General features: G+C 40.2%; 1 protein-coding gene across 1 annotated transcript; it reads right to left on the bottom strand.

Annotated features, from left to right (window-relative positions):
• Window positions 1–1,533: 1,533 nt before the first annotated feature.
• Window positions 1,534–25,261, bottom strand: cobll1b (cordon-bleu WH2 repeat protein-like 1b). The gene is made up of 14 exons (XM_075479722.1): window positions 24,988–25,261; window positions 24,684–24,764; window positions 9,315–9,503; window positions 7,946–8,150; window positions 7,642–7,867; window positions 7,463–7,507; window positions 7,270–7,364; window positions 6,832–7,068; window positions 6,588–6,714; window positions 4,944–5,157; window positions 4,761–4,846; window positions 3,166–4,619; window positions 2,122–2,230; window positions 1,534–2,028 (listed from the first exon to the last, which is right to left on the bottom strand). Exons 1-13 carry the CDS (start codon window positions 25,026–25,028, stop codon window positions 2,144–2,146), a joined length of 3,087 nt encoding a protein of 1,028 aa, XP_075335837.1. The 5' UTR covers window positions 25,029–25,261; the 3' UTR covers window positions 1,534–2,028; window positions 2,122–2,143.
• Window positions 25,262–26,284: the final 1,023 nt, after the last annotated feature.

Below are 26,284 nucleotides of genomic sequence, written 5' to 3'. Positions count from 1 at the left end.
CAAGAGAAGAGAGCCAGAGAAGACTCCTGGCCGCCCGACAAAACAGTATTGAAAAGTACCGGAGAGTTTTGTTTACGAGCTTCAAAAAGACGACGTTTGGAGGTACGCTAACGGTTGCTAACGCTAGCTTTTATTATCCGCGTTATGACGCTTCCAGTGACGACAATCAGTGGAAGGCAGTCGGCTGACGTCACGTTTTAGTAACGCTTCGGCCCGCTTGGAACCAGGGCTGAGGTGATACGGAAAATCGTCCCGGTTGCAGGTACGGCGTGCTAATGGAAATACGCAATGCCGAGCCGAAGCGAGCTAGTGGAAAAGCGCCATTAGCCTTGCTGCTTTTGAACTTTAACGAATAACCTATTAGCTCTCTCGTTCTCTGTTGCGTTTGCTTTGCTTCCCAAGTTGTCAAAATGTGGTTTGGTAATTATAAAATGAAGATCTCTCTCCCTCTGCTCTGCACATTTTCTGAATTGGAGCACATTGAAGCGGCGATTGATTCTTTCAAAGAAATGAAGTCAGTCATACTGACAGACGGTGTGTTTATCCGTGTTATTCATTAGAGACTGAGATGTACGTAAAATATAACCTAATCATTATCATCTCTGCCTCATACATAAAGCCTCAGTCAGCCACCTCAGTCGGGTTTTACGCCAGCATGCAAGACTTATTTTCAACAACTGTGGCCACCGTCGCATCATCGTTCCCATATTTTCGTTTTATGGTTATATTCCCCAGGCAGTGAGCACCTATGATAGCTGGAGCATACACATCATTCACCACAATCATTTTTAAAAAGTGCTTGTGCTGTAAGGAAGAAGTGATTCACCACAACTCTTCAGAGCATTGCACTTTGTTTTGGTTTCTCAGATGTTTCCAGGAAAAATGTGTTTTTGGTTGCGAGGACAAGTTGACCCTTTTAGGGAAGCTTCCCTAAAGACCAAGCAATATTGGAGCAGTTTGTTTTTTTTCTACCCAGAAACAGTCTCAACTCCAAGGAGGTTTGTTTTATGAACAAGGTCCAGTACGATGCTGGCTACAGGGAAATCAAAGCTAAAAGTCAAGGCCACCACAGCACCTCAAGTGGTGAGTGAAAGGGTTTCAAATATCTGTGTTGTGTTGGCATTAGCTGTACGAATGCATTTTATTGCAAACAAAATGGGGACACCGAGTCAAAAGTCAGCAAAGGGGGCCAACAGTCCTTTGTGTTCATACATTTGTTCACTAGGCAACTGAACATATCAATCTGTTGCTTATTTTTTAAGTTTAAAAAGGAGTTGTTGCAACTCCCTGACCAGCAACAGGAGCTGTGCACTTCTCATCTGCTCCCCACCCCTTGGCAAGCCTCCAGAAATTCAACCAATCAGGAGACACTTTCACCAAACCCTCTGCTTCTCAAGAGGACACTTCCTCCAGTTGTCCTGAAATGATAACATACTATTTGGAGTTATGGGTGCAGCGCTAATCTAGAGGTACCCAAGGTTAAGAAGTAGAAGCACAAATAAGCATACCAGGTCTACTTTAAAGACGGGCAAGTGACTGAATAAAAGCTTTATTTATATCAATCACTGACAAGAACTGTACACATCAGTGTATTTCTGCATACATTTGAATCAAAACTCTGTAATACTTAAAATATATCTGAAAAATAATCTAAGAAATATTCACCATACGTCAGTTCTGGTCTCTTTAACATCAAGTATTATTTAGATAATACATTTTCATAATACCCCCCCCAAAAAAAAAAAGAAATTACAGCTCCGTAAATGATTCTAATAATTTATAGAATTGTTCTCATCCAACATCACTGATCGCTCACAAGGCTTTGCATTAAATGCACAATACCCATCACATAAAATAAAAGAAAAACATTAAAATATGCAAGAACATTACTTAATGATGTGAAAATAAAAAATTAATAAATGTCAAAATACATAATTTTAGGTTGGCTGGTGAAGACCACTAAAAGGAGGTTTCTTCTTTTGTGTCATGGGATAAAGGAAAACTCAAATTGGACAAGAGGAGCTTCTCCTGCAAGAAAAGAAAAAAAAAAAAAAAGTTATGGAAGATTAAAATGATACAACATCACATGATACTGGATTTTGCTTACTGTGGATAATGTACCTTAAGAAGAATTTAACGACTGCTATGGACCGCTCTTGTTGGCCATTTCAAAAACGTCCTCTCTCTGGAGTGTGGAGCCATCACTATCCATCTCTTCATTTTCGCAATCCTGAGATTTTAAATATAGAGACACAGGAATTACTGGAGACTTCCAATGTCCCTCAAGAGAGAACACATACGTCCTAGAAGCACCAGGAACATTTGGACAGCTTCCTTGCCTGTGCACATAATGGAATATTTTGTGCACACAAACAAAACTCAGAATGTGCTATATGCTGATACACATCAACTTTTTAAGCATTTATGGCTGAACAGCTTACATTGTACATCAACAAACTTTTCATTGCATGGCAAGCAATATTTTGCACTGTAAGAAGTATCCGAGTATTTATGCCAACAACCGCCTCTTATCAGCCAACTAAATCTTTTAAAACCTATGAACAACTAAGTTCAACCGTAACAAGGAATATGGGTTACCTCATGAAGAAAAAAAAAAAAAAAAAAAAAAAAAAAAAAAAACATGATAACAAGAGAAGGAAAGATTGTAGGCATTGCTCAAGTATTCATCGTCTCAATGTCCTCCTTTCATTTTCTACTTTTCTTCAACTACTTTGTAAAATACAATAAATCATAAACATTAACTACAACCATCTTGTCCATTCATTTCAAATTAGCTAAACAGAAATGCAGAACTTAAAAAAAAAAAAAAAAAGGCTGGCATCAAACCCTGGGCTGATCCAAGTCACTGGATCACAAACGTGCCACTAAATGTTCTGCTACCTGTAAGAGAGTCATGTGTGTAAGAAGCGCCACTGGTCACATTCCAGCTGATAAAATCCAAATCATCAGAGCCGATGCAAAACAGAAAAAAAATTAAAGACGTGCTTTGGTCTGAAGTGCCGGGGGCTCTTCTACTGAAGCATTATTATGTTTGTGTGTCAGCTGAAATAAAAAGGAAACTCTGACTAGCAACTGTGGTCTCATGAGCTTTCATTTTTAGTTGGATATTTTAACGTCACCATGCAACACTGTATCAGAACTAACCTTGAGTTTAGTTAATCCTCCGACTGATGAGTGACTTGTAATTGGAGAGACGGGTGGAGACGGGGTAAAGGGAGGCGTGTGGGAGAGGGAATGGCTCCTTTTCACTGCAGAGGACACTGCCTGGGCAAAGCGGGATGGAGTTGCAGGAGAATAAGGTCTTGGAGCTGCAAAGCTCCTTAATTTGTCCAAGCTCAATCCTACGGTTGGCTCTCTGGCTGGCACACTACTTTGCCTTGTCATTTTCATGAAAGCAACATTCTTGTCATCTGGTTTGGGACTAAGCTGGACATTAGTGGCCCCTGCTGTCTCCTCCTGACACTGCACAGGAGGAGGAGGAGGGGGTGGCAATGCTGCCCTTTCTGCTCTCCCTTGAGTCTCCTTGAGGCCAGAGCCAGGGCTGGCAGTAAGATTTTTCTCTGCAGCTGAAGTAACATAATACCCAGGTGTTTTTTTGTGCTGTGCCAAGTGGAAAGAAGTAGGTTTGGGTTTCGTTGCGGGTGGAATTTTCATCTCCTTGACCTCTGCTGGTGCTTGAGACGCTTCATTAGCTGAGGATGAGATTTCGTCTGTGCTGTGTAAACTTGTTGGTGATGAGGAATGAGTAGGTTCAGGTATACTTCCATTTACAGTGTGTTGCGTAGTAGTATTTGTAGTAGTAGTAGTAGTAGTAGTAGTAGTAGTAGCAGTGCTAGTCAGTACGTTTTCCCTGGGTAAATTAGAATGAGGCTCATTTTTTTCTTTTGAGACGTCCGTCTGCTCCCTCTGTCCCGTCCTCTCTTCCGAATCAAGAGAACAAATCTGAAGTCCCTCTGCTGGAGCTTCATCAGGAGGCGTTTCCAGTGTCAGTGCAACTTCAAAATATCTTAGTTTCTCAAGAGATTTCTGTGGCACAATGGTGTATGTTGTCATCCCAACTTTGGGAATGTAGTCCCTCGTCAGCTCGTTGGAAGGCTTGTGTTTTGGCTCAGAGTCTGTAGCGTGTGTAGATGGCACTTTTGTTGCAGCAGGGGCACTTGACGGCGAGCCTTGGCATGATGAGGTCTCCGACTTGGTGGATGAGGCACATTTGAGGTCAGATGGTTCCAGCTCCTCTGTCAAAGTGGCCATGTCTCTTCTCCCCACAGTTTCTACATCAGGCACATCTGCTGATGATGGTCGTTTGTCCTCGTGTTCTTGTGGAGACACAGGGAGCCGTGAGAAATCCGTTTGCACTTCAGCATCTTCACCACTGGGACGCAATGTGCTGGTGGTCACTGAACTCTCTAACCTGCAAGTCAACTCCCGGAGGGTTTCAGTGTTTACTTGAACAGAGGCCTGAGCCTCCGCCTCCGGAGTTATAGGCGGAGGGAGGCTGCAAGCACTGCAGTCACCATCAGCACCGTCAACTACAGACTCCTCGAGCCCACGACAGATGGGTTGTGGACTAATATCTTCAACCTGAAGTGGATCTCCATCTGTAAAGAAAAGAGCATTTTTTTATTTTAAATGCGAGACATAAGTTGACAACATTACTCACAATTAAAAAAAGTATGATTTCTGGAGACAAGTTTAGAGCAGATATGAAGTATTCTCTTATCATTTGAGGGAAAACACACCTTTGATTGTCAGCATAGATGACACTGTGGCATCAGTTTCCTTCGCACTCAGCAATGCAGAATCATTCAGTGTGCTCTGAAGCTGACTGAAGAAAAGGAAAACAAGCAAATACTTGCAGATGCACAAATAAAATCAATAGATAAACATGCCTCAGCCGTGAGTAGCATTACTCGAGTTCGTACTTGCCATCTGAGGACAGATCAACAGACTGATCTTCCCCACTGCCCTCCACTGACATCATGCTCGCCGTCTCAATATCCGGGGAAGGGGTATGCAGCGAGACTTCAGGTGACAAGTTGAAGCTGCTTTCCGCTTCCTGGGTGCTACTAGTAGCTGTAGATTTTACTGATGCAGTCGTCTCCTCTTGTTCCATAATCTCTTCCAGTGTGTTAGCAGCTGCAGAAAAACATTAAAAAATAAAAAATATATATATGTGTAATTCACATTATAATTACAGGCTAGCAGCCTGTATTAGGAGTATATTTAAAAAAAAAAAAAAAAGATACACGAGTAACATTTGAAGATAATTAATTCAGTTGCATTATATGCATTTTCCTTCCAGCTTCATTAAGAAAGAAACATGCAATTATACTGTTTATATATTAGCACCCATAAGAACACAATGGTTTCAATGAATACTTTCCACTGAATGAACTTTTACATCTCAGCTCTTAATTTAGCACCAAAGGAAGCACGTCACAGAGGAGCAGAAGCAACAGGAATTTCAAGGCCGCTTAAACAAAGCTTGCGGTTTTCAGCTTCTGATCTTGATATGTACCCAGTCACAAGAGGCAATTACAGAAAGAGCGCGGGAGGTGATCCTTCTCGGGGAAATGAATGTTGGAAACATCAGGAGTGTACAAACTCATGTTATATGAATGACGACTGACATAAAATAATGTGAGGTTTATCAATGTGATCTGGGAGCCGTGTTGGGAGTGAAAGGATTACGGGTTAGCGAGACGCAAAAGAAAACCAAAAATCAGTTATTTAGAGAGCAGCTTATAAAGGATCAACAATTTTACAACTGTGCATGGCTGGATACCATCAAGAGCATGTGAGTGGGAGAAGTTTGTCTAATCTTCCCCTTATCTTGACAATTCTAGCAATAAAAACTGGCATAACCGACTGTTTCATCAAACCTCAGTTAAAAATATTTGGACATACTTTTTCTTTAAATTGCCGTGTATACAGGATGGGTGGAGTTTCTCCAACAGGACAATGAGGTCCCATGGGTCTACACAATCACAGGAAAGTAGGCCAAAACAATGCAATTTTGGCACAACCAAGAGGAAAATGCCAAAGAACTTCTAACCAAATACAAAGCGTCTTATCAGACACCGTTTCTTCCAAACTGTTAATTATGGTTTGGAATTTAAATGGAAAAAAAAAAAAAGTTCAGGTTCAGGAAATATAAGTCGGAGAGGAGACCAAATGGGAAATTAATCTAAATGGACAGGATGAGGGAATACACAAGCAGACCCAGAGGCACAACTTGTTATTTCTGGAATTTAAAAGCTTACCAACTTCATTTAGATTAATAACTGGCCATGCTTTCAATGTTTGTGTCTCCTAACCATGCTGTAGCTTCAAATTAAGCACTTCACAATAACAACCACTAGGAAGCGCAAGAGTCAAATAAGACAAAAGCAGACTAAAGTTTTGAGAGGTTAAGGTACACACTTGACCGAATTTGAAGTTCACACACAAACTCCTCCTGATTAAATTTTAGATGTATGGAAACGGATAACCACACAGCCCCTGTGAGTGAAAGTATAAACTGATAGGAAATACTAACGAGCAAGCAAAAATAAACAAAGGCAAACCTTGCAAAGTTTCATCTAGAGAAACAGATTCCTGAAGAAGAGCACTTGGAGACGTTGGGGGTAGAGGAGCCTTGCGTTTAGTTCTCTTCAGCGAAGACTCTGCTGAGGACCCTCGACTTACACCAATCTACTTGACAAGATTTATACATAAACAATGCACATCAAAGAAATCATGATTAGAAATCAAGGATTTTACTTCAGATCCAACATCAAAGCCTCAATCTTATCTTAAAAGTCCACTCACCTGATCACTGTCAAGTTGGGTGTTCGGTTCAGAGTCAAGTGTCTGGGGGGTGCCGAGGTCCGAGTGACAGCTCTGAGAGACGAGGAGCGGGGGTTGGGGTGCACGTCTCTTCTTTGGCACGTCAGTAAAGATTGTGGGAGAGCCCAGCGGGGATGAATTTGAGCACGGGAAGGCCATACTGAGCGGTCGAGGCTTGCTCGCGAGTACAGGAGAAGCTGGAGCACTGGCTGTCGTTGGCTTTAAAGAGCAAACATCCAATCAGAACATGATAAGAGGCCCGTTTCAGAATCACACAGTGAACATTAACTAATGGCGAACCAAAGCAAAGAAACCTCCCTCTGAACATTCATATTTGCTCGCCGAAAAAGCAAAACATTTGTCGTTATCAGTGAATTCAATCAACATTGACATGCAACCGTTTTGCCACAGAATATTTACCTGCTCGGACTTTTTCTTGCTTTTTCGAAACATGCTGAAGAGGCCTTTATTTTCTTTTTCTTTCTGATTTTTATCTTTCCCTGGTGTGACCGCACCTGGAAAGACATATGAAAAGTCACAACTGTTCGAACACTCGGTCATAAACACGATAGCACTTTTGAAATCAATCACGCCATGTGCAACAATGACATACCTGCACCCGTTGGGGAGCTCGAGCATACAGCAGAAGCAGGTTGTCCTGCAGAGCCAACAAGTTACAGACAAAACGTAAGTTGATGAGGGACAGGATGAGAAGTACTACACAGAATATATGCTAAACCACAAATTGTTTGTATGCACTTAGGTACAGGGTATGAACACATTAGAACTTACCTTTTGTGTCCCTTGCATAAACCTCCCGTATTGTGTAATCATTAAGTGAATTGGACAAGTCCAAAGGGACCGGTGACTGAATGTCTCTCAACAGAACTGTGGTCTCCGTGTTGAATTCACATTTCTCACAGATTGCTGGTAGGTGTTCAGCAAGGGGAACTCTGGGATTTACTCGCAATATTGTTTTCTGGGATTTTTTGTAGTTTATTACCATCCGAACAGTTGCCTAAGGAACACAAGAGACAATCATCATTTATTTGGCATCAACAACAAAAGGATTTGTGTCCCTTGTTTGACACCGTACCTCGGGCATCTGAGGGGCCGTCTTCTTATTTTTATCCTCTCCTTTAGGTTTCAGTATGATCTTTTCTGCATCCAAAGTTCCTATGAGAGCATTGGGTTTGAGCTTGATATTGTTGCTGTTTGCAGTGACCAGCTCTAAGGTGTGGCTTGATGGATTCAGGTGATACTTTGCGCAAAGTGTCACTAACAGATCCATTAGGGGTTTGCTGAAAAGGCACATAGCAAAAACAAATAATCCATTAATTCAAGTAAAGAAGAATAACAGGAAAACAAAGAAACTTTGCAAAGAATTAGAAAAAAAAAACAAAAAAAACAAAAAAACTAAAGAATGAATTCCTCAGGTTGCAGTAAAATTTGAGATTTTTTATCTTTACAAAAATCGACTTGAAACTTGCCCGACTTGTTCATATTTTCTAATTTATCGATACAATTTAAGAATATAGTGAAATATTTTAACTATTATCTTAATTTCCAAAAAGATGACATTTCAAAATGAATGTTTGCTGGATAAAAAATAATTTGTGTTAAAAGAAATTAATTAAACGATTAAAAATTGATCAAAAACAATGGCCAATTAGCTGACTCGTGATTAATTAATTGATAGTCGCAGATGCACCGCTTTGCAAAAAAAAAAAAAAAAAAAAAAAAAAAAATCTTTTTTTTTTTAATAGATGGGTACATTAACTGATTTAAAAGCTGCAAGAACGTGTGGAAACAACAGCACAAAGTAAACTTGAAACCTCTAACGCCAATTTATTGTATATTCAACCTGAACAGGTTTACGTGAGGAAAAGTGAATCTCTTCGAACTAGATTATTCACAGAGACTTCTCGAGAGAGGTAAAAGGTTGCATAAAAAACGTTTGCATTGAGATAATGAAAGCTTTATCTTAAGTAAACTCCTCTGATGGAGAGTCTGAACTGTGAGACGAAGAAATACACGCAGACCTTGCTCTGCAACACTGACATTTGGGTATGCCAACATGTTGAGCTGAATGGGTGGTAGAGTCGTAGTTGAAGTATTCAACTAGGTCATTATCTCACAGTGGTGTGCAAAAGTGAGATAATCCTTTCATTTTTAGAAACACATATTTGTTAATGCCCAAGAGTGATCAAAAATAAAATAAAATGCAGTGCAATACTGCTCCAGTGCACACTAAAACCACAAAACTCTGCAACTCCACCCATCTGACTCAGTCTGATAAAAGCAGGATGTCATGTGATGACTTCATCTGTCATCAGGCTCAAGATGTGGATCTTAAATGAGCAAGTGCAATGTAATGCTCTTGCTCAAACTGTGTATACATACGTGCATTATCTCACACATCCTTATTTAGAGATATTGATTCAGATATTTGAGACCATCTGTACCTTCCGTGAACCACTGTCATCTTTTCCACTCCACCAGGTAGCACCACTGTGAGAGAGAGCTCTTTATCAATAAGGTTCTCCTTCTGCTCCATTGTTAAATGAGGGCTTCCTGGGTGCCACTGAGAGAAACCTGGAGAATCCAGCCTCTTCAGTCCTGGCGGGGATGGGGCTTTGCTTTTGGTCGACACCCTACAGTTGGACAAAAAAATAAATAAATAAATAAAAGTGTCATCTACTCTTAAATGTGTTTAGTATATGGCCATTGTTTTGACACAGAGAGAGAAATAAAATAAAAACATTTAAAAGGAAACGGATGTTTTTTTTCTTTATTTTCTTTTAAAGCAGTGGGGCTCCAACACTGACAACAAGTCACAAGACATCCAAATGGACAGATTTACTTATTGAGCCTGAAATGAACAAACGGTGGAAAAGACACCGATATCAAAACTCAAGAATTAGTCCTCTATTGTGGTCACTGTTAAATATTTAAGTTCAGGGAATGGGGTGTTATAGCATCATGCATTTTCTTATCAAAATCGTCATTTATGCAAGTCACTTGGAACAGCATTCGAATGGATGATTGAAAGCATGACAAGCAAATCTTAGTTCTGAGGCGTGTTTCAACTGTTTGTCAAGACTTTACATTCCTGGAAACCGCGTCAGTAAGAGGTGTGAGAGAGCAGTAGCAGTTGCAAGAGTTTACAGGCTACTGGACACACATTCACACAAACTAATAAATAAATAAATTATAGACAAACATTTTTTCCCCACGTTTTTCTGTCAGCTGGCCATCTGTCAGACTTGCATCTGAAATCTACGACACAAAGTATTTACGATAATTAAACCATTTCCATAATGCAGTGTTTTGGACTACAAACAAGAAAATGTTTTTCTTTGAACAGGGCCGTCATTATAGAGTTTAAAGATTAGCTGCAACACATTTTGTTTTGTATCATTACTTCCCTGGCATGGAAAACAGCAGATGTTACGACAAGAAACGAGTGTAAACACGAGAGCACATCTTCAGCGAGCCCATGATCCCAAACATTGGAAACATTCATGTGTCATTTCATTCAGTCAGGGTGCGCACACGCACACACAGGCTTTTGCAGACCCAGTGCTCTGAATTACGGCTTGCAAAGTCTCACGTGGGGGCACTGCTTATTCAAACAGAGGAATCCGAGCAATGCAAGGTCACAGGCTCCACTGAGGCACATCTACTGAAGGATTATTAGTATGTGGGCGGACGCCCTTAAAGGCTTATATGTATACACACACACACACACACACTTGTGTTTTGAATACAAGTTATGAAACTCTAGTCCTACATTGTATATATGGTTAAAAAAAAAAAAAAAAAAAAGTAATTTTTTTTTTCTATTTTTAAATAAGTGGTAGAATGTCATAATCATTCTGCCTGAATCCCAGTTACACTTGAGAAGTGCAAACTGTTCAAATATTCTGCAAATAATTAACAGCTGGGAAATAGATTTACAGGTATTTTACAACCAATATAAAAACCAAAACAACTTCATTTCATTTAGGGGAATGACCCAACTCCAGCCCAAGGCTACAGAGTCTAGTTTTCCAGTTAATGCCATTGCTGACAATACTGAAGTAGCGACCGAGACCTCAAAGATTCAGCCTGCTGGTTTGCAATAAACTACTATTCCTTTTTGTGTTCAAATTTTCTAGTGAGAGTCTCATTACTTCTCTTAAAGGGAACACAAACAGCCACAACAACATTTTACAAGAAATCAACTAGTGATTGTAACAACATAAATGTAGCACCACGTTAGTCAACGCGCCCTTTGCCTATTGGCTGACGCCGACCCAACCCTTATGGCTGTCCACAACCAGCTGCGCTCAATGGGTAATCAGCTGCTGCTCGCAATTGGATGCTGGCATTTGGGGCACTTCATTTAAACTTGGTTTGCTGTCACTGCTTTTTTTTTTGCTTTCTGCTTGCACCCACCACCTCCCCTGCTCCACCGACTTCTCATTGCCAAACAATGTCATACTGTTGTTCATTGTTGCTTGCTCTGTTCTAGGGGGTTTGTTGCCTTTACAGCAAATGGAAGGCACTCCACCTGAGGATGCTGCTGTTCCCTGTCTTGGCTTCCATGGAGCTCATGGAAAAGTCGGGAACTTCCTCCGAACAGAGCCATACCGCCAAACACAATTGTATGCATTCAGAATAAGCTTCTGAAATTCATCTCTGTTTCTCGTCTCGTTTTGACGAGAGTGGGTCTGACAGAACTTACCATTGCATGCTTTTTTTTTTTTTCATAACATGTCTTTTAGTAAAAAAAAAAAAAAAAAAAAAAAAAAAGAATCATATTTATAGCATTATTTTCCTAGTTCCTAAAGCAACTATGTCAGGCTGTAAAATTCATGAGCCTTTCTTGAGCTGATCATATGATCATTTGTCAGCCAGACTACAGGCTGTACAGTTGCAGAGGAACATAGTGGGAATTTTTCAAGAAAGACTGCTCCAGCACCAGGAAAGCAAGCAAGCAGAGAATAGTGCAAATGCACATCTTAAAATCTGTTCATTATAGAGTCATAAAGCCACGCCATCTAACAGAAACAATAACCAGCAAGCCCAAAACATCCGTCATGGGTTGTTGAGCATGTTTTGGGATATCCCGTTCTTCTGTGTCACAACAACAAATTTAAAAACCTGCTGGAAACAAACTTAGATATGTAAATACAAAATAAATCCATCAAGAAACTTGCTTGGCTCACTCAGACCAACTTGGACTGAACCAGCAATTCCTAAATCCATTAAAAGTAGTTTGTGTACAAAGTCCTTCCAGTCTGCAATAGCTTCAAACCAGCCGTTTACTAAATGGTGTTGCAAAACTTGAGCTTACAAAGCACTGAGACTATTGCTCTTGTGAGTTTACACTAGCCAAACCAGTATTATTTGGTCAGAAAAACATTAATACTAAAAATACTGAGCTTTTGTTCCAGTGCACCCTAATAAAATATATCATTCAATCTTAAGTAGGGTTTAAAATAAGGTCCGACAGTAGCCTACATAAAAATATATAAGCAAGTACTTATACTCCTCAAAATGTTACTCAACTAAATGAGTCACACATCACAATGCCAATGTTAGATGAACCTCCAGATAAAGCCAACTATGTAACAGTTTGGAACACAAAGGGGCAAATATTTTGTGGCATCTCATCTCTGTACAAGATCTAGTTTGTATGCGCAGTCCATAATTTAATTTATCAATTTTCTTTCTCTTTATTAATCCCGAGGGAAATTCAAAGTAGAATTTATGGCATTTTTATATTCTAGCCTTTCATTTCTACCTTTTCAGACCAAGTACGATAAAAGTAAAGAAAGCTGCACACAAACAAATAGCGGCCAAATTCAACCTGCACAAACTGATCTGTGTGAGCCATCTGCATTTTTCAGATCTTTATGAGAATGTGTTACAATGACCTTAAAGACGAGGCTTCCTTCTTAAAAAAAAAAAAAAAAAAAGCTGTTCACTTGTTTCTCTAGTCAAAAGTTTGATATTCATAAAGGCCATTTCTAGGGCCCAAGAATGCAAACACCTGTTGGAGTTGTAGGCAGAGAAACACAGTTCAAAAGACTAAGGGACCAATCCCATCACTTCCTGGGATGGGTCTTGGTAGAGCTCATTATAAAAGGGACAAGTTTTTTATTTATTTTTTCTCCAGCAACACACTATTAGCCATTTGCTTTCATGTTAAAGCCTCAAGAGAGCTTGAGCCAAGTCCATAGAAGCAGCAACTGCCCAAGTGGAGGATTTGGAAGCGAGGACCTTTTGCCAATTAACAAATTTCAAAAGAAAGTACACGTGGAGAGTTAAAACAACAATAGAGAATTTTGTGAACCTTAAAACTATGTACTTTTGAAGTACATTGACTTTTGTTATGCATGTTCCTGGGTGTAAAACTGCCCTAGAGGGCCCAATGGGTGAAACACTGCAGTTCAAGGCTTTGGTTGGCTTTACGGTCGCTTGATATTTTTGTGGGCTTTAAATGGCGTCTTTGTGGCCTCTTCAACATGACAAAAAAATATATAAATAATGCGTATGGTTGTACATTTGCAGACTCACACAGATTTGTTTTTGAGACAGCGGTGTTACATCCCACAACTGCAGGGGGAGCTAAAGATCACTTTAAGTCTCAGTAAGTTAAATCTTACAGTTTAAACTGAGCTAGCATGTTTGCATATAATGGAGCATTTCTAGGGCCCACACAATATATACACAGTCGATAGCATGAGTAGTGCAAGATGTATTCTACTAATCGTCCAGAACAATATTAATGACTAGATTAAAACATTTTGTAAGTACTCATCCCCTTTTCAAATAATAAAACGTCATGCAATCTTTGAAATGGATTGATTTTGCCATTATTAGGAGGGGAAAAGGTTTTAAATGAGCAGTTCATTTTTTTTCTAAGGGTCAATGTGGACACCTTTGGAGATGATACATTCTTCCTTTTGAAATGACTGCATTGCAGACTGTGCACAGACTGAGGTTTCCCCAAATAAAAGACTAAATAATGTTACATAACTACTAATATAGTTTAATGTTATCTCTCTTTGTCATTATTAAACAACAAAAAGATTTTAAAAAAATAAAAATCAATGAAAATCTGCATTATATTTTGGTCAATGTTCTTCCTTCTCTAAATGACACTTAAATTGAATAGATTGAAAGTAAACAACTTTAAATTTGGCATGTGGGGCTCAAGTGTTCTATATCTGTTGTCAGAGCTGTGTTTCTGAGTCAGTCTATGTTCACACCCTCTGATGAAGATTGTTTTGAAATTCAGTTTCACATTAACGTTCCCAGATAACTGGAAACAAAGTCAATGTGTCATCGTTTCCAACAAACAAATCTAGTCAAACCTGTTCCAGTTATAAACTGCCTGGTTGCATTTCAGGGGATAAAAGGAGAGCGAGGCACCTCCATGACCTTGCCTATTCACACATCCATTTAGATTTACAGTACCAACAACAGCAGGAACCCAATTTTAAATTGATGGATTACAAGTTAAAGAAAATAATAGCCAACATGTGTAACAAAGGGAATCCTTAATTAAGCGATTCAACCTTTAATGAGAATAACATTTAAATAATAATCACCCTCGCAGTTCTGGAGCTTGTGAGGCAATTCAATCCTTTTAGTTACAATGATTACATTAAAATCCATTTGTGATTAAACCATCTTAATCTCTAATTGTTTGGATTCTAACAAGACGACTCACTGCAGTGCAAAGTTTAGGGAGCTTGTTTGTTTTAAACTTCTTTAAAACAAACAAAAGAAAGTCACCATTTACTAAGAAAACATCCTCAATTGCTTACAGTGCAGCTTCATATGGTGTGAGAAAATGTCTTCATCATTTGCAGCTATTTGGCATGCATGCTGAGCACTTTCCACATCACCATACTGACAGACATGCATTTGGGTAACAGTTGAAACAAGCAGCAACTCAATTTGAACCACTTGGAGCAAATGCCAGCTATCAAAAAAAATCATTGCAGTGTGTGCGCAATCTGTCTGTCACTTCTTATGTTGTCCTAAAAAAGACTAAATTGGGTTTTACAAGGCACAGAGCAGGGACTTTTTAGATGTACAACAGCTGCCAGATTGCAAACCGCTGGTGTCGGACCACCACAAACAGATTAATTTGAATGACACGTAAAGAGAAAAATTAGCTAAACAGACATTTACACTGTGCCCTTGTGCCCAAAGCCCCGATTTCATGGTTCAGGCTGAAACTTTTCCTTTCCCAACGCATTTTATGATGTATTGTAAAATTGGGCACGAGCCATTTTTCATTGACATTTCACCAAACAAAATATTTCAGAAGGTTGTGTTCTCTAAAGAATCTTTTTTTTCCTTTCTTTTTTGCCGCTGGGAGAATTTGCTGAGTTAACTGAAATAGTGCAATGTTTTCCATTTTGTTCTTTTGAAGGTGTAATTCCTGAATCATCTCATTTCTCCCACTGCGGTTAACAGTTTTGGTGTCGTGTTTGCTCCTCGCGGTCTCCATATATCTGACTGTGAAAGCCCAAACAGGAGAATTTGATAAATTAGTATGGAAAAATAAACAATGGCCAAGTGCAGTCTACAGCAATTTCATCCCGGAAGCGTGTTCAAATCAAGACACCTCGAGCAGGTGACGGACACAGAGTGTTTGCATTTTCCATCCAGGCCTGTGTTGATCTGTTGCTGAATGAGAGAAGACATGTTGCAGCTTGACTGTGCTGATGCCTCATTCACAGCCTTTCCCTGGGAGGTCTGACAGTGACAAACAAGCCTTTTCAATACCGCAGAGCATGCTTGACAGACATGATCATAGACCACACTACCAGGAAATAACAGGCCTGTTGTCATGGTGTCATTTCTTACACTTTGTCATGGGATGATCTTGTGATCATGACCAGTAGAAACAAACAGACTGAAAAGCTGTGTGCACTACGATAAATAAACACTGCACGCTAAGCTGCTTCATCAAACTGGTCTTCTTGTTTTCAATGCAACCATCAGCTGATCTGGGGTTTGGAAGTTAGCAAGATTAAAACAGATGTGTGAAGAACGGACGCAACCTAAAAGGGTTGAAATCTATCGTGCCCACTAAATAAGTTGGTAAAACTAAGCATATCTAGTGTAAGATTAATTGAAAAGGGAAATAAAGGTTTTAAATCTTTACATTCACACCTGCTTGATGAGGTATTTAGTGAAATGTCTACTGAAAGCCTCTTAAAAGACAGAGGGAAAAGAAAGTGCACAATAACCAGATGCTTCCTCTTGTGTAAAAAAATACTTCTTTGATTAGGTGTGAAAAAGACAAAGAAAAGGGAGTCGAAAGAGTTCTGCACTTTGTTATATGTAGTCAAAAAATTTGAAACTGAAAATCAGCAGAAATCAACCAGCTGCACAAAAGAAAATCCCAATTCCATTCATTCCACTCTGTTCCAGGTGGCACTACTTTTAACCAGAAACAGTTTCAACATTGCTGTCAAGTTTATTCCATCCAATCAATTAAACACCCTACGTCAAATGTAACAATTGATCAAATGGGAGTGGCTTAGAAAGAAAACCAGACAAATTCAGAAAGGTTTAGTTCCTCTGGGGTAGAGAAAAGATGAAGGATTAACATAAAATGCCTTCTGTGGTATGCTAGCAGCAGCTGGGTAGAAGTATGGCCCCTTGGGGAATGGTGGGTTTGGGAACAAAGACACAAACAAGTGCTTTCATTTCTTTTTTTTCATAGAAGTGTCTCTCCTCAGTCACACTTTCTGACAACACCCTGTTTATTTTCAGAAACGAGCCAAACATTAAATGCTCCACTGACCAAAACACCAAACAACTCCACTAGCAAGAGCTCAGCTGTACAGTCAAACATGCAGGCTTAAACATGCCAAAGAGAGGCAAGTTCAACACACCCACCACTTCAAGTCAGGACCAGCAGACAGATAGAGGTCCGAGTGCAAAAGAAGTGTGTACACAAAGGCCCCGTTTAACATTAAAAGTGTCCTGCTGCAGCCTTGATAAATACTACTGACAAACAAATTTGGAGAGCAGGTGACAGATCTCCTTTCACTTTGCTAGCATTTCATTCTACACTCTTACCTTTCTACCCAAGGTTGTGCCCGCTCACATCATTTCCACTCTTCACTTCACACTGTGTTCTCCCATGAGTAGTCAGACAGACTAAGCTCTGACGGTATAGCTTTAAAGGACCCACCTTAATGCCACGCCCAAGTCTGTGACATCAGAAACCTGTCTCCTCTACCTAAATCCTGCCAGCCCTCTTACTGTGTCTCCCTTAAAGCTCCAGCGTACAGTCTGCTAGCACCAGCACCCCCACCCACCCACCTACCCTCTCCGGGTCATGAGCAGAAAGGTAAGCAGCTTTGCCTCCCTTTGCAGACAGGACCTGAGGGTGGGGCCAGTGGGGCAGCAGCTCACTAACACACATGCTGCAGCGTGTAGGCTCCCAGCTTTTAGTCAAAGACTGGCGTTAATCTGATGTATGATCATGTTTGATCCTTTTATTCTACTCATGCAGCAATGATGCAATTATCAGAGTAAACATTCAAGGGAAGTCAAGAGGGGCTCCTGATCCATTCATTGTCTTCTCACATGGTTAAAGCCATCTTGGAATCCTCCCCACTCTGTAATTTAATCAGGCAGTCCTCCTGTGTTTGCTTTTCATTATGAAATACACTGCCAAACAACAACTCACCTCTGCAGAATTGACTCACTCTAAAACCACGTTAGAGGACTTAGACGGTGGAGCGAAACCATAATGATGTTGATTCTAGGCAAACAAACAAACAAACAAAAAAACCGACATAAGCACTACCTCTGTGGAAGCAACCTGGCAGATTTTCCTTCAATTAAAGAATATTGGCAGAAAACCTGAAACAAAATCAGTCAGTTGTTACACAGATCACTGTTTAGCTTCTAAATATTGTGACATAATATTCTAAAATCTCTCTATTTATACAAATAACTTTCAACAAGATTCAACAGGATCTTGGCTCCTGTAACAATTATCATCACATTGAGACTTGCCTCTATTACAGAGCACACAGTTAAAACTGTGCAGTTACACACTGTATGCTTCTGTAAAAAACTCGTACTTCTTTTAGGAGACTATACTCTCCCTGGTACGGAAGCAATAAATTTGTCTTTCCATTATGAAATAAGTGTTCATTGCCAGGTCTTTATCAGTTATTTTACAGTTTCACTGATGAATGCGTAACCCAACAAAAAACACCACCAAAAACCATGAAATGATAAGAAGAGAAGAAGTGAATGGAGATGTCGGCCGGCTGGAGAGAAAAAGGCAAGAAGTTACACAGAGTGTTTCTGACAAGAATTACATCTCACATCATTTCTCATTGTTGATATGTATATATCTACCTCTAAAGGGAAAGTTTTTCAACCTGGGGCCTATTTTGGCCCTGCATTTACGTGTGTTATAATGCCAGGTAGAAAAATCTCTGAAATCAGACCCATTCTGAGAGAGAACACTATGCTGGACAACTGCTAAACAGTTGCAATGTTTTATAATGTCAATGGCAAAGTTTTGTAACTGACAGGTTCAGATTGTTACTTTAAGTGTCTGACTACATCATGGAAAAGATGTCTGCTGAATTTCCACTGAAGGAAGACTCTCACTTCTCCTTGAGCCAACCAGGAGGAGTGTAGTAATCTTACAGAGTTGGGCTACAAGACTGAAGTTTCGAAAGACAAATAGTGGGTTGTGGTTTTCGAAACTGTGGCAACAAAATGTCAAGTTACACTTTGCAAAGCTTTCACAGACCCCCTCTGGATTGGGACACGCTGAAGATCAATTGCCTCATCCTAATAGTAAAAAAATCTCCAGAATATTTGGTCCTGGCACCTGTAAATCTTCTCTGATTAGAAAAGCCCTGACTGCTCCAGGTTCCATTCCCAGCTGGGGCCTCTCTGTGTGGAGTTTGCATGTTCTCCCTGTGTATGCGTGGGTTCTCTCCGGGTACTCCGGCTTCCTCCCACCATACAAAAACATGCATGTCATGAATGCTAAATTATCCCGAGGAGTGAGTGTGAGCGTGGATGGTTATGTGTCTCACTTGGGTCTATGTGGCGACCTGTCCAGGGTGTACCCTGCATCTCGCCCAATGACAGCTGGGATAGGCTCATGCCCCCCCCCCCCCCCACACACACACACACACACACACAACCCGACCCTTAATTGGATTAAGTGAGTATAGAAAATGGATGGATGGATAGTTGTCCTTTCCATAATGCTTTCAAACACACTAATAATTTCAGCCTTTTTGTTGCATAGATAATAGTTTCCACTAAAATGAAATGGAATTCTACAATCAATATATTTTATTTTTTTCTTTACATTTTTTTTTCATACTTAGCCAAAGAATTCTCACTCTGAAATGATCTGGACAGTCGGTTTTTTTTTTTTCCTCTGTTGAAATTATCATCAAAGGTCCAGATTTTTGAATATTTGTTCAGATCACGTCTCATTTTCATGTTGAAATATACAATTTCAGAAGACTTTTAAGACAAAACATAATTGTCTAAATGCAAACACTGGACTTGCAAAGTTTTATTGCAATATCTATTTGTCACAATACTCATCAGTATAAAAAAGTTTACATCTACTAGTTTTCCCCATTCATCTGTAGTTTCTCCATTTTTTTTTATTTCTATCTATTAAAAGTTGACAGTAATACCGTTAATCTTGGCAGTGTGACATGAGGTCACACTTCATCCACCTTGAACCAAAACATTCATCAAGCTGCAGCCTTCCCTACCACTTTTTCCCTTTTAAGGTCTCTTTGTGTCTCTCTTTGTGTGTATAAACAAATGTTTAGCCTTCCCTCATAGTCAAGCTGTCAGTCAAATGCCACTAAAATATTTAATTAAATAAGGGGAGTTTCACCTTTGTAGATGGATGCAGAGAGACATACTCAGGCTACGGATACTCAGCTCATCACCTGCCAAAATCAGCCTCCTTCCTGGTCTCTGATGAGGGCGGACACCCTCACGCTGTAAAAGCTGTCCTCATACTGGACCTCCAGCCAATTTGATAAAGGAGCTGAGAATTTATCCCTTCCCACTGACATCTTGGTACACCACCATCTGTTACCCACTACTCATTGGTATTTGGCAGCCATCTCCTGAACCTCTCCACTTTCACCTTAAATCCCCCCTTAAAACACCAAATCCTTCAACTCTTTTGGCCTTCATGCTTATCTGCCTTCTCTTTCTAACACATCTATGCTGTCATACTCATAACCACTCCTGGTATCTTACTTAGTCATCTTTAAATCATCTTATCACACGTTTCACTTGAAGTTAAGATTTGTGTATACAAGAATTTTCATGTGTCATATTTCACAATTAGAAAAGAAAAGGCACAAGGGGTGGAGAGTTGGGGATTCTGAGGAAAGACAAAACACAGGGTGTGAGCTACAGCTGGTAATCTGGTGCGAGGTCACTCACATTAAACACAAGCTTCTTTTAAAAAGGCCTAGAAAGGCCGTTACTTCATAGGCAATGTGGGATGGAAAGAGATTAGTAAGAAAAAGAGCACAAGGACCCAATGAGAACTTCCCACCTCCTATTTGTATTGTTTATTAGCGCAGGGAAAAACATTTTCTTTTTTACTTTTTCCCACAGCAGTTTCTTGCACAAGTCTGGTCCAACTTCAAGTCACAGGGTGTCCCTAACATCATTATGTGGAGTACTGATAGATATCTAAAAGACCAGACTTGAACTTTCATGACCTGCCCCATTTGAACTCATTATTCGTCAAAGGCACACTCTTCTCCTGCAAGATATGATGTAGAGGGTATAACATGAAGCAGAAGTAAAGTAAGCTTGCAAATCAGTATATCTTTCAGCAAGTTAGATTCTAACACTTGAGATCATTCATCGAGATTTCTCAACATCATTCTGGTCGCTGAACTGGGGTCTGCCATGGTACATTACCCTCACCTTATCTCCATGCAGCTCAAATATTTTCCCTCTAAACATTGCACCATAACGAACCCATGGCTGTGCACCGACAAAAAAAAAGAGGCAGCCAAACATAAAGAAGAAACACAATGCATGTTTTAGTCTGTTTGCACACAGTTTTATACAAATCCCAAGAGGGTGGGGGGTGTATAAGAGGTTGTTTGGGTCTTCAGAAATTCTTTTCCAGTTCCAGTGCACACAATAACCCCACACAGTCCTGCTCAAACTGCACAGAAACGATAAGGTACAGTAATTCCCTCTGGTCTCTGGTGACTTGACCAAATGTGTGCTTTTCTAAGCGGGGCTAACATTTAGATAACATAACTTAGTGATAGAGAAAGTGTCCCTGGAAGGCATAATTATAACCATCACACTGTGTCCCTTCATCTGAAACAATGCAGCATTGTTCAAAGTTCGGCATCTTTCAATGGCACAACAGCATGTGTTTGCATCTTTTGCTGATCACATGAACTGGAGTTTCTAAAGTGGACATGCTACCGCTTAGCCGCTTCCTGCGCTCAAACAGGCCCATTCATTTAGTCACTATTGGTGTAAACAGAGTATTCTATTTTGCACAGGCCTACAGATCAGCAATCCGAAATATGAATGTCATTTCTCACAAACAATCTCAAGGCGAGCACAACAGCCCTTTCCTAAACTTTCAATCTCGCAGACTGAGGAGGAATAGCACATTTCCTTTAACCTTTTGTCTCAAACAGAGTGACATGTTAATATATTGAATTAGCAGTTACAAGTTACAATTGTGCAGCACCTCAGAGGCCTGGAACACAAGTAAACACAGCTGGACAGACAAATTGTGTGGATCTTGAATATAAAGTAGCTCAGCGTCTTTTACTTACTAATACTCGCTGTGAATGCCAACGTCCTCACTGAAACTCCTACGGCTGCCCGCTTCTGTCACACTGTTGCTCATTAGCTTCCTTTACTCTTTGTTAGGAAATGATAAGGTTCACAGTTTGATATTAGGCAAATTTTTGGAAAAAAAAGGGACCGATGCTGCAACGACCAATTGTGTGGGTGCTGCACTGGCTTGAGACAACATCACAATCACAGGAATACTGACAGTGCCATCTAGAGAACCATGGCATGGTGTGCACTTTTGTATTAACCTTCCCTTTGTGCCACAGCACTGGTTTAAGGTTGTATTTATGATTTGGCATTTGCAAAAAGGTGTTTAATTTCTTGTGAAACAGATCCTTGGAAAACTCAGCAATGCCAGCCAGGACTGTCTGGCCTCTATCTGTAGAGATCTCATCTAAACAAGACAAACACTGATAATGAAGGTCAAGCAAATCGAGCCAATTTGTTCCTTTGTCACATGAAATGTCTGAATGTTATTGGAGATATGCAAAATTTCCTATTGAGAGCGCACAAAGGACCAATTCAAGTGAGGTCATTGTGAATGTTACACAGGCTGAGAGTGGGAGGCATTCAACTGTCATGGCCTGAAAAAGTGCATAACAGAAACAAAGAGGGGCCAAGTCTTCCAGTCTATTTAGCCGGTGTACAATCAGGATCTGTGCAACAAATCCATTCACACAGGCTGTGATCAGCATCAATAAAAGCTAAATGCATAACCATAACATATATGTTAGAGATCAAAAGAAAAATTAGGTATGATAACCAAACCGCGCTTGGTAAAATTCATGACTATCCATAAAGAAATCTGTGCTGTTATCTACGGTCAATGCGTTGGCCTCAGAGTCGCAACAAAGACGACCTATTATTCCCTGTTCCCTGGATTTTAGCCACTATGTCTGTTTTGGGCCACTGACGCTGGAAGCAACTTTGAAATAAAACTTTCCTGTATCCAAACAAATAGTCGCTCATCGCTGCTTGAACTTTAATCCTGATTTTGCTCTTACTTTATTCCATCTAGGGGGTGGATGTTTTTGAATGACACTCTTTATATTTGCCTTTTGAAACCCAGAAGATCTGAGCGTGCTCACTGAGGGCAGGGTGCTGTCAACCCAATAACGTATCATCCTAAATGAAGACAGCCCTGTTGTTTCTGGGGGTAACTACAAGGAGAGAGCAGTGTGATACGCTTTAGTCTACTCCAGGCCCTCTGATTTTTCTACCTTGACTTTGGTTGCTGCACTTCAACTCCACATGCCTGCATTCTTCAAATATCTTAGTTTCAGCTGTCAATCTTGCCATAGTTTTCATCTGTACACACTTGTGAACAGCTGTGCCTTTGGATTGCCTGAAACAGCTGTGGGATTCACAATGCCTTAACTAATTCCACATTTTGCCCTGAAGGGAGCCAGCCATGTGAGATCATGGTTTAAGGTGTGTCCAATTAGCAGGGCCAGCTTCAAGGGTTGCCAGAACACTGAATTAATATGATTCATGCTGGACAGTTGGCAGTGTCAAGGCAATGATTATGATTAATGTAACAAAAGTTTTTTTTAAAAAGTCCTTCTTCAAACGCTATCAATAAACATCACTTTTTAATAGTATCAAAAGTTAAATGATATCTGCATGTGCTTGTGTGCTAGAAACAACCCTGCTCAAAAAACAACCAGCCAAGTGTTTCTGGCAAGGTCGGTGTTTGGATAACAAATGAAGTCTAACTTTGAAGGGGGGGCGCACACATGAAAATCTTCACATGTGACTGCATTTGAAAAGGGGAAAATGAGCAGGTTTACTCACCCCAAATAAAGGAAGCCAAAAATAAGAGCGTGAATATGTCTTCCCCCACACCCTGGCAGCATATGGAGGAGTGCGGTTTACTTTTTCGAATAATACTCAAACCACAGAGATAGAAATAGTCTGCTACTCTCTCCTGCCAAGGAGCGTGGCTGTGCTCTCAGATTACACAATATTTATGAAATATGATCAAAACTCACACCAAAAGGTTTTTCGTTTATTTGACTTTATTTTTTTTTTCCAGTTATCTGAGTCTGAATATTATTTCTACAATTGGGAAAGTACAGTACTGCAGGGCAGGACTGGAAACTTTGCACAGCTATCATGGAGCGCAAGCTTGGAAACCATCATGTGCTCAAAGTCTCCTCTCACCTCAAATTTAAATCTCAAAATCTCGGCAGATCGCCCACGAATGCCAAAAGAGTGAGCAGTGACTGTAAGAGAGCCCTGGAAACTCACTCACCCCTTTTTAATGATTCCAACCACTGGAATACAAGCGGCTGACATCATCTCCAACTCTATGGACCAAAAAGTGATGGGAAATTCCATTATGTCAAACACTCCCGGCACCTCTTTACTGCATCTTATTTTACAGTTCGACACGATGAATCGGTGCACAACAGACGGCACGATTTCCACAACAGTCATCAGCCTCATCTCAGGGACAGAGGGGGCTGAATGTTTTGCCCGCAACATAGTTCCCATGACCCTCTACATATGGTCGAGGCAATTTCTCAGTAAAAGTCTGAGAGCAGGAAATGAGGGGAGTTCAGAGGTCGAAACGTCTGCAACAACTGTGACTCCGCTGAGATGTACTGAGTGAAAGGAATGTTAGTTTAAAGTTTGGTTATGCAGATGCATTGTGTGACAAAGGTGGCATTATGCACATGTCTTAGACACCTGAGAAAACAGTTGGTTATGTGCTGCCATGTGTTGACAGCAGCCCAAAGTTAGTTTCCCTTTAGGTTTGTGCACAAAGAAGGAAAAAAACAAACACCTTTCCCCCGTAAAGAAAATTAGTAGAAAACTTAAGCTGAGTTGAAAGAAGAATTATTAATACCACTCGCAGAGAAAGGGTCCCATGAGATCTTAAATCACGTTCCTCACCATCAACAAGTAAAACACAGTTATTACAGCTGTTTTTCTAAATGTGCGCATACCTCTGAGTGGAGCTCCGCGGATGGGACTGGGATCCGTGATCATCCATGACTAAACTCATCGGCTTAACAAAATCCCTTGGACTAGTTAAACACAAACAAAAAGCACAATTCATTTTCAGTGAGAGTTATCATGCTAAACTGCGGCAGAAGCTGCTCGAACTCGCTGCTGTCAGTGAAACAAACGGGCAAATACCAAAGATGTGGGCGAATCCCACATGAGGTCATCGGTTTTCTCAGTCTTACGAACCGTTTCTTTCTTCTTCACAGTGGAGATGACGCGCGTTACCTGTCGCGTTTTACCTACCATGAATGAGCTTGGTTTTCCAAGCAGTTGTCAACTTCCATCAGTCTCCAAGAAGGTGAAGAGACAGCAACAAACAGATTTTGTCTTGAACGATAAGGTCTCTCTGAAGTGGGTTGAGTGCCTTTTTGGACACCATTCCAGTGACTTTCTATCTATTTCTATTTCTATCCCTTCCCTTCCTCTCTTTTTTTGATCAGATATGCATTATTTCCCTCCTGACACTGCAGCCCACCCAAACTGTGCCAACTTCCATCTGCACTTCACCCTGACAGCCTCTGCATCGCAGCGCCGAGCAGTAAAAGCGGGGCGTTTCTCGAGTTCCGTCAGAGTTTCAGTGCAGCCTGTAGGCTCATACAAGTTTGTATTTTGGTAGAGAACGCATAATGCAACAACCCAATACGGCTATGTATTCAAGTGCAACACGAGTAAGTGCATTCTTATAGAGTAAAATAAGCGGTAACTAGTCAAAACACGTCAGTGTTGATGTTTTGTACTTCCTTTCTGCTTTGTGCGTCCACAGTGACATCATGTGGCTGAATATGAACGCCATGCAGCTCCCCTTCCTCTGTGGATGGAGGGCGATGAGTTCATGGATTTCAAGAATTGATAAAGAAACACATCATTACCTGGGATTACTTTTCCTACATGTTTATTTATCTATCTGTCTATTTTTGTAAAAACAATTTTTTTTTTTTTTAAAGTGATTTTTTTTCTGGTATAGCCTATTACCAGTGGTTTTTACTGTATTTCAAATTTAGCCCGGACATAAGCAGGCAGCAGGCTGTATAAACACAGTCACTCTGTACTGATATTTTATATGGAATGATGAGGATTTTTTCATACAAAAAGAAACCACACTGTATTTCTCATGCTTAAGGTACAGTGAACACGATGGGATCTGTTCGCTGGTGAATTAGCAAAGATTCAGTATTCCTTTAAAAATCCGTTGTAGCCTACCATCTATTCCTGTAGAATATAGTCACTGAAGCAGGATGCACAGGTGGTTTATAACTTAATCAATGCAAATTCACTTAGACTATTGGCTCTTTTGACTGTAAAGATCAATTGATATTGAGAAAAAACAAGCTACATCGCGCTGTATTTCGACTGATTCATACCGACTTCAGCGAGATTCTTTTGGTCTGTGATCAGAGATGACTTAAAGTTGAAAAAGAAGACCAAGGCACTCATTTCCATTTTAATTAGTTTGCTGTTGCAAAAAAGCAGAAAGGTTTGACAGGTCTGCAATACTTTAATGAAAACACATTTCATTGGAATTCTAAAATGACACATAATA

This window comes from Odontesthes bonariensis, chromosome 12 (genome assembly GCF_027942865.1).
Source record: "Odontesthes bonariensis isolate fOdoBon6 chromosome 12, fOdoBon6.hap1, whole genome shotgun sequence".
Lineage (NCBI taxonomy): Eukaryota > Metazoa > Chordata > Actinopteri > Atheriniformes > Atherinopsidae > Odontesthes > Odontesthes bonariensis.
Note: the sequence above shows the minus strand (reverse complement) of the source record. Positions and strands in the feature narration are given on the sequence as shown.

What these genes read in the sequence shown, in the direction of transcription:
- cobll1b (XM_075479722.1), bottom strand. Translation starts at nt 25,028, where the DNA reads ATGGAAGTTGACAACTGCTTGGAAAACCAAGCTCATTCATG. An exon ending in GAAAACCAAGCTCATTCATG is followed by an intron (nt 24,765 to 24,987) that starts GTAGGTAAAACG and finishes GTGTTTAACTAG; the next exon opens with TCCAAGGGATTTTGTTAAGC. An exon ending in GCAAGAAAAAGTCCGAGCAG is followed by an intron (nt 7,069 to 7,269) that starts GTAAATATTCTG and finishes TGCTCTTTAAAG; the next exon opens with CCAACGACAGCCAGTGCTCC.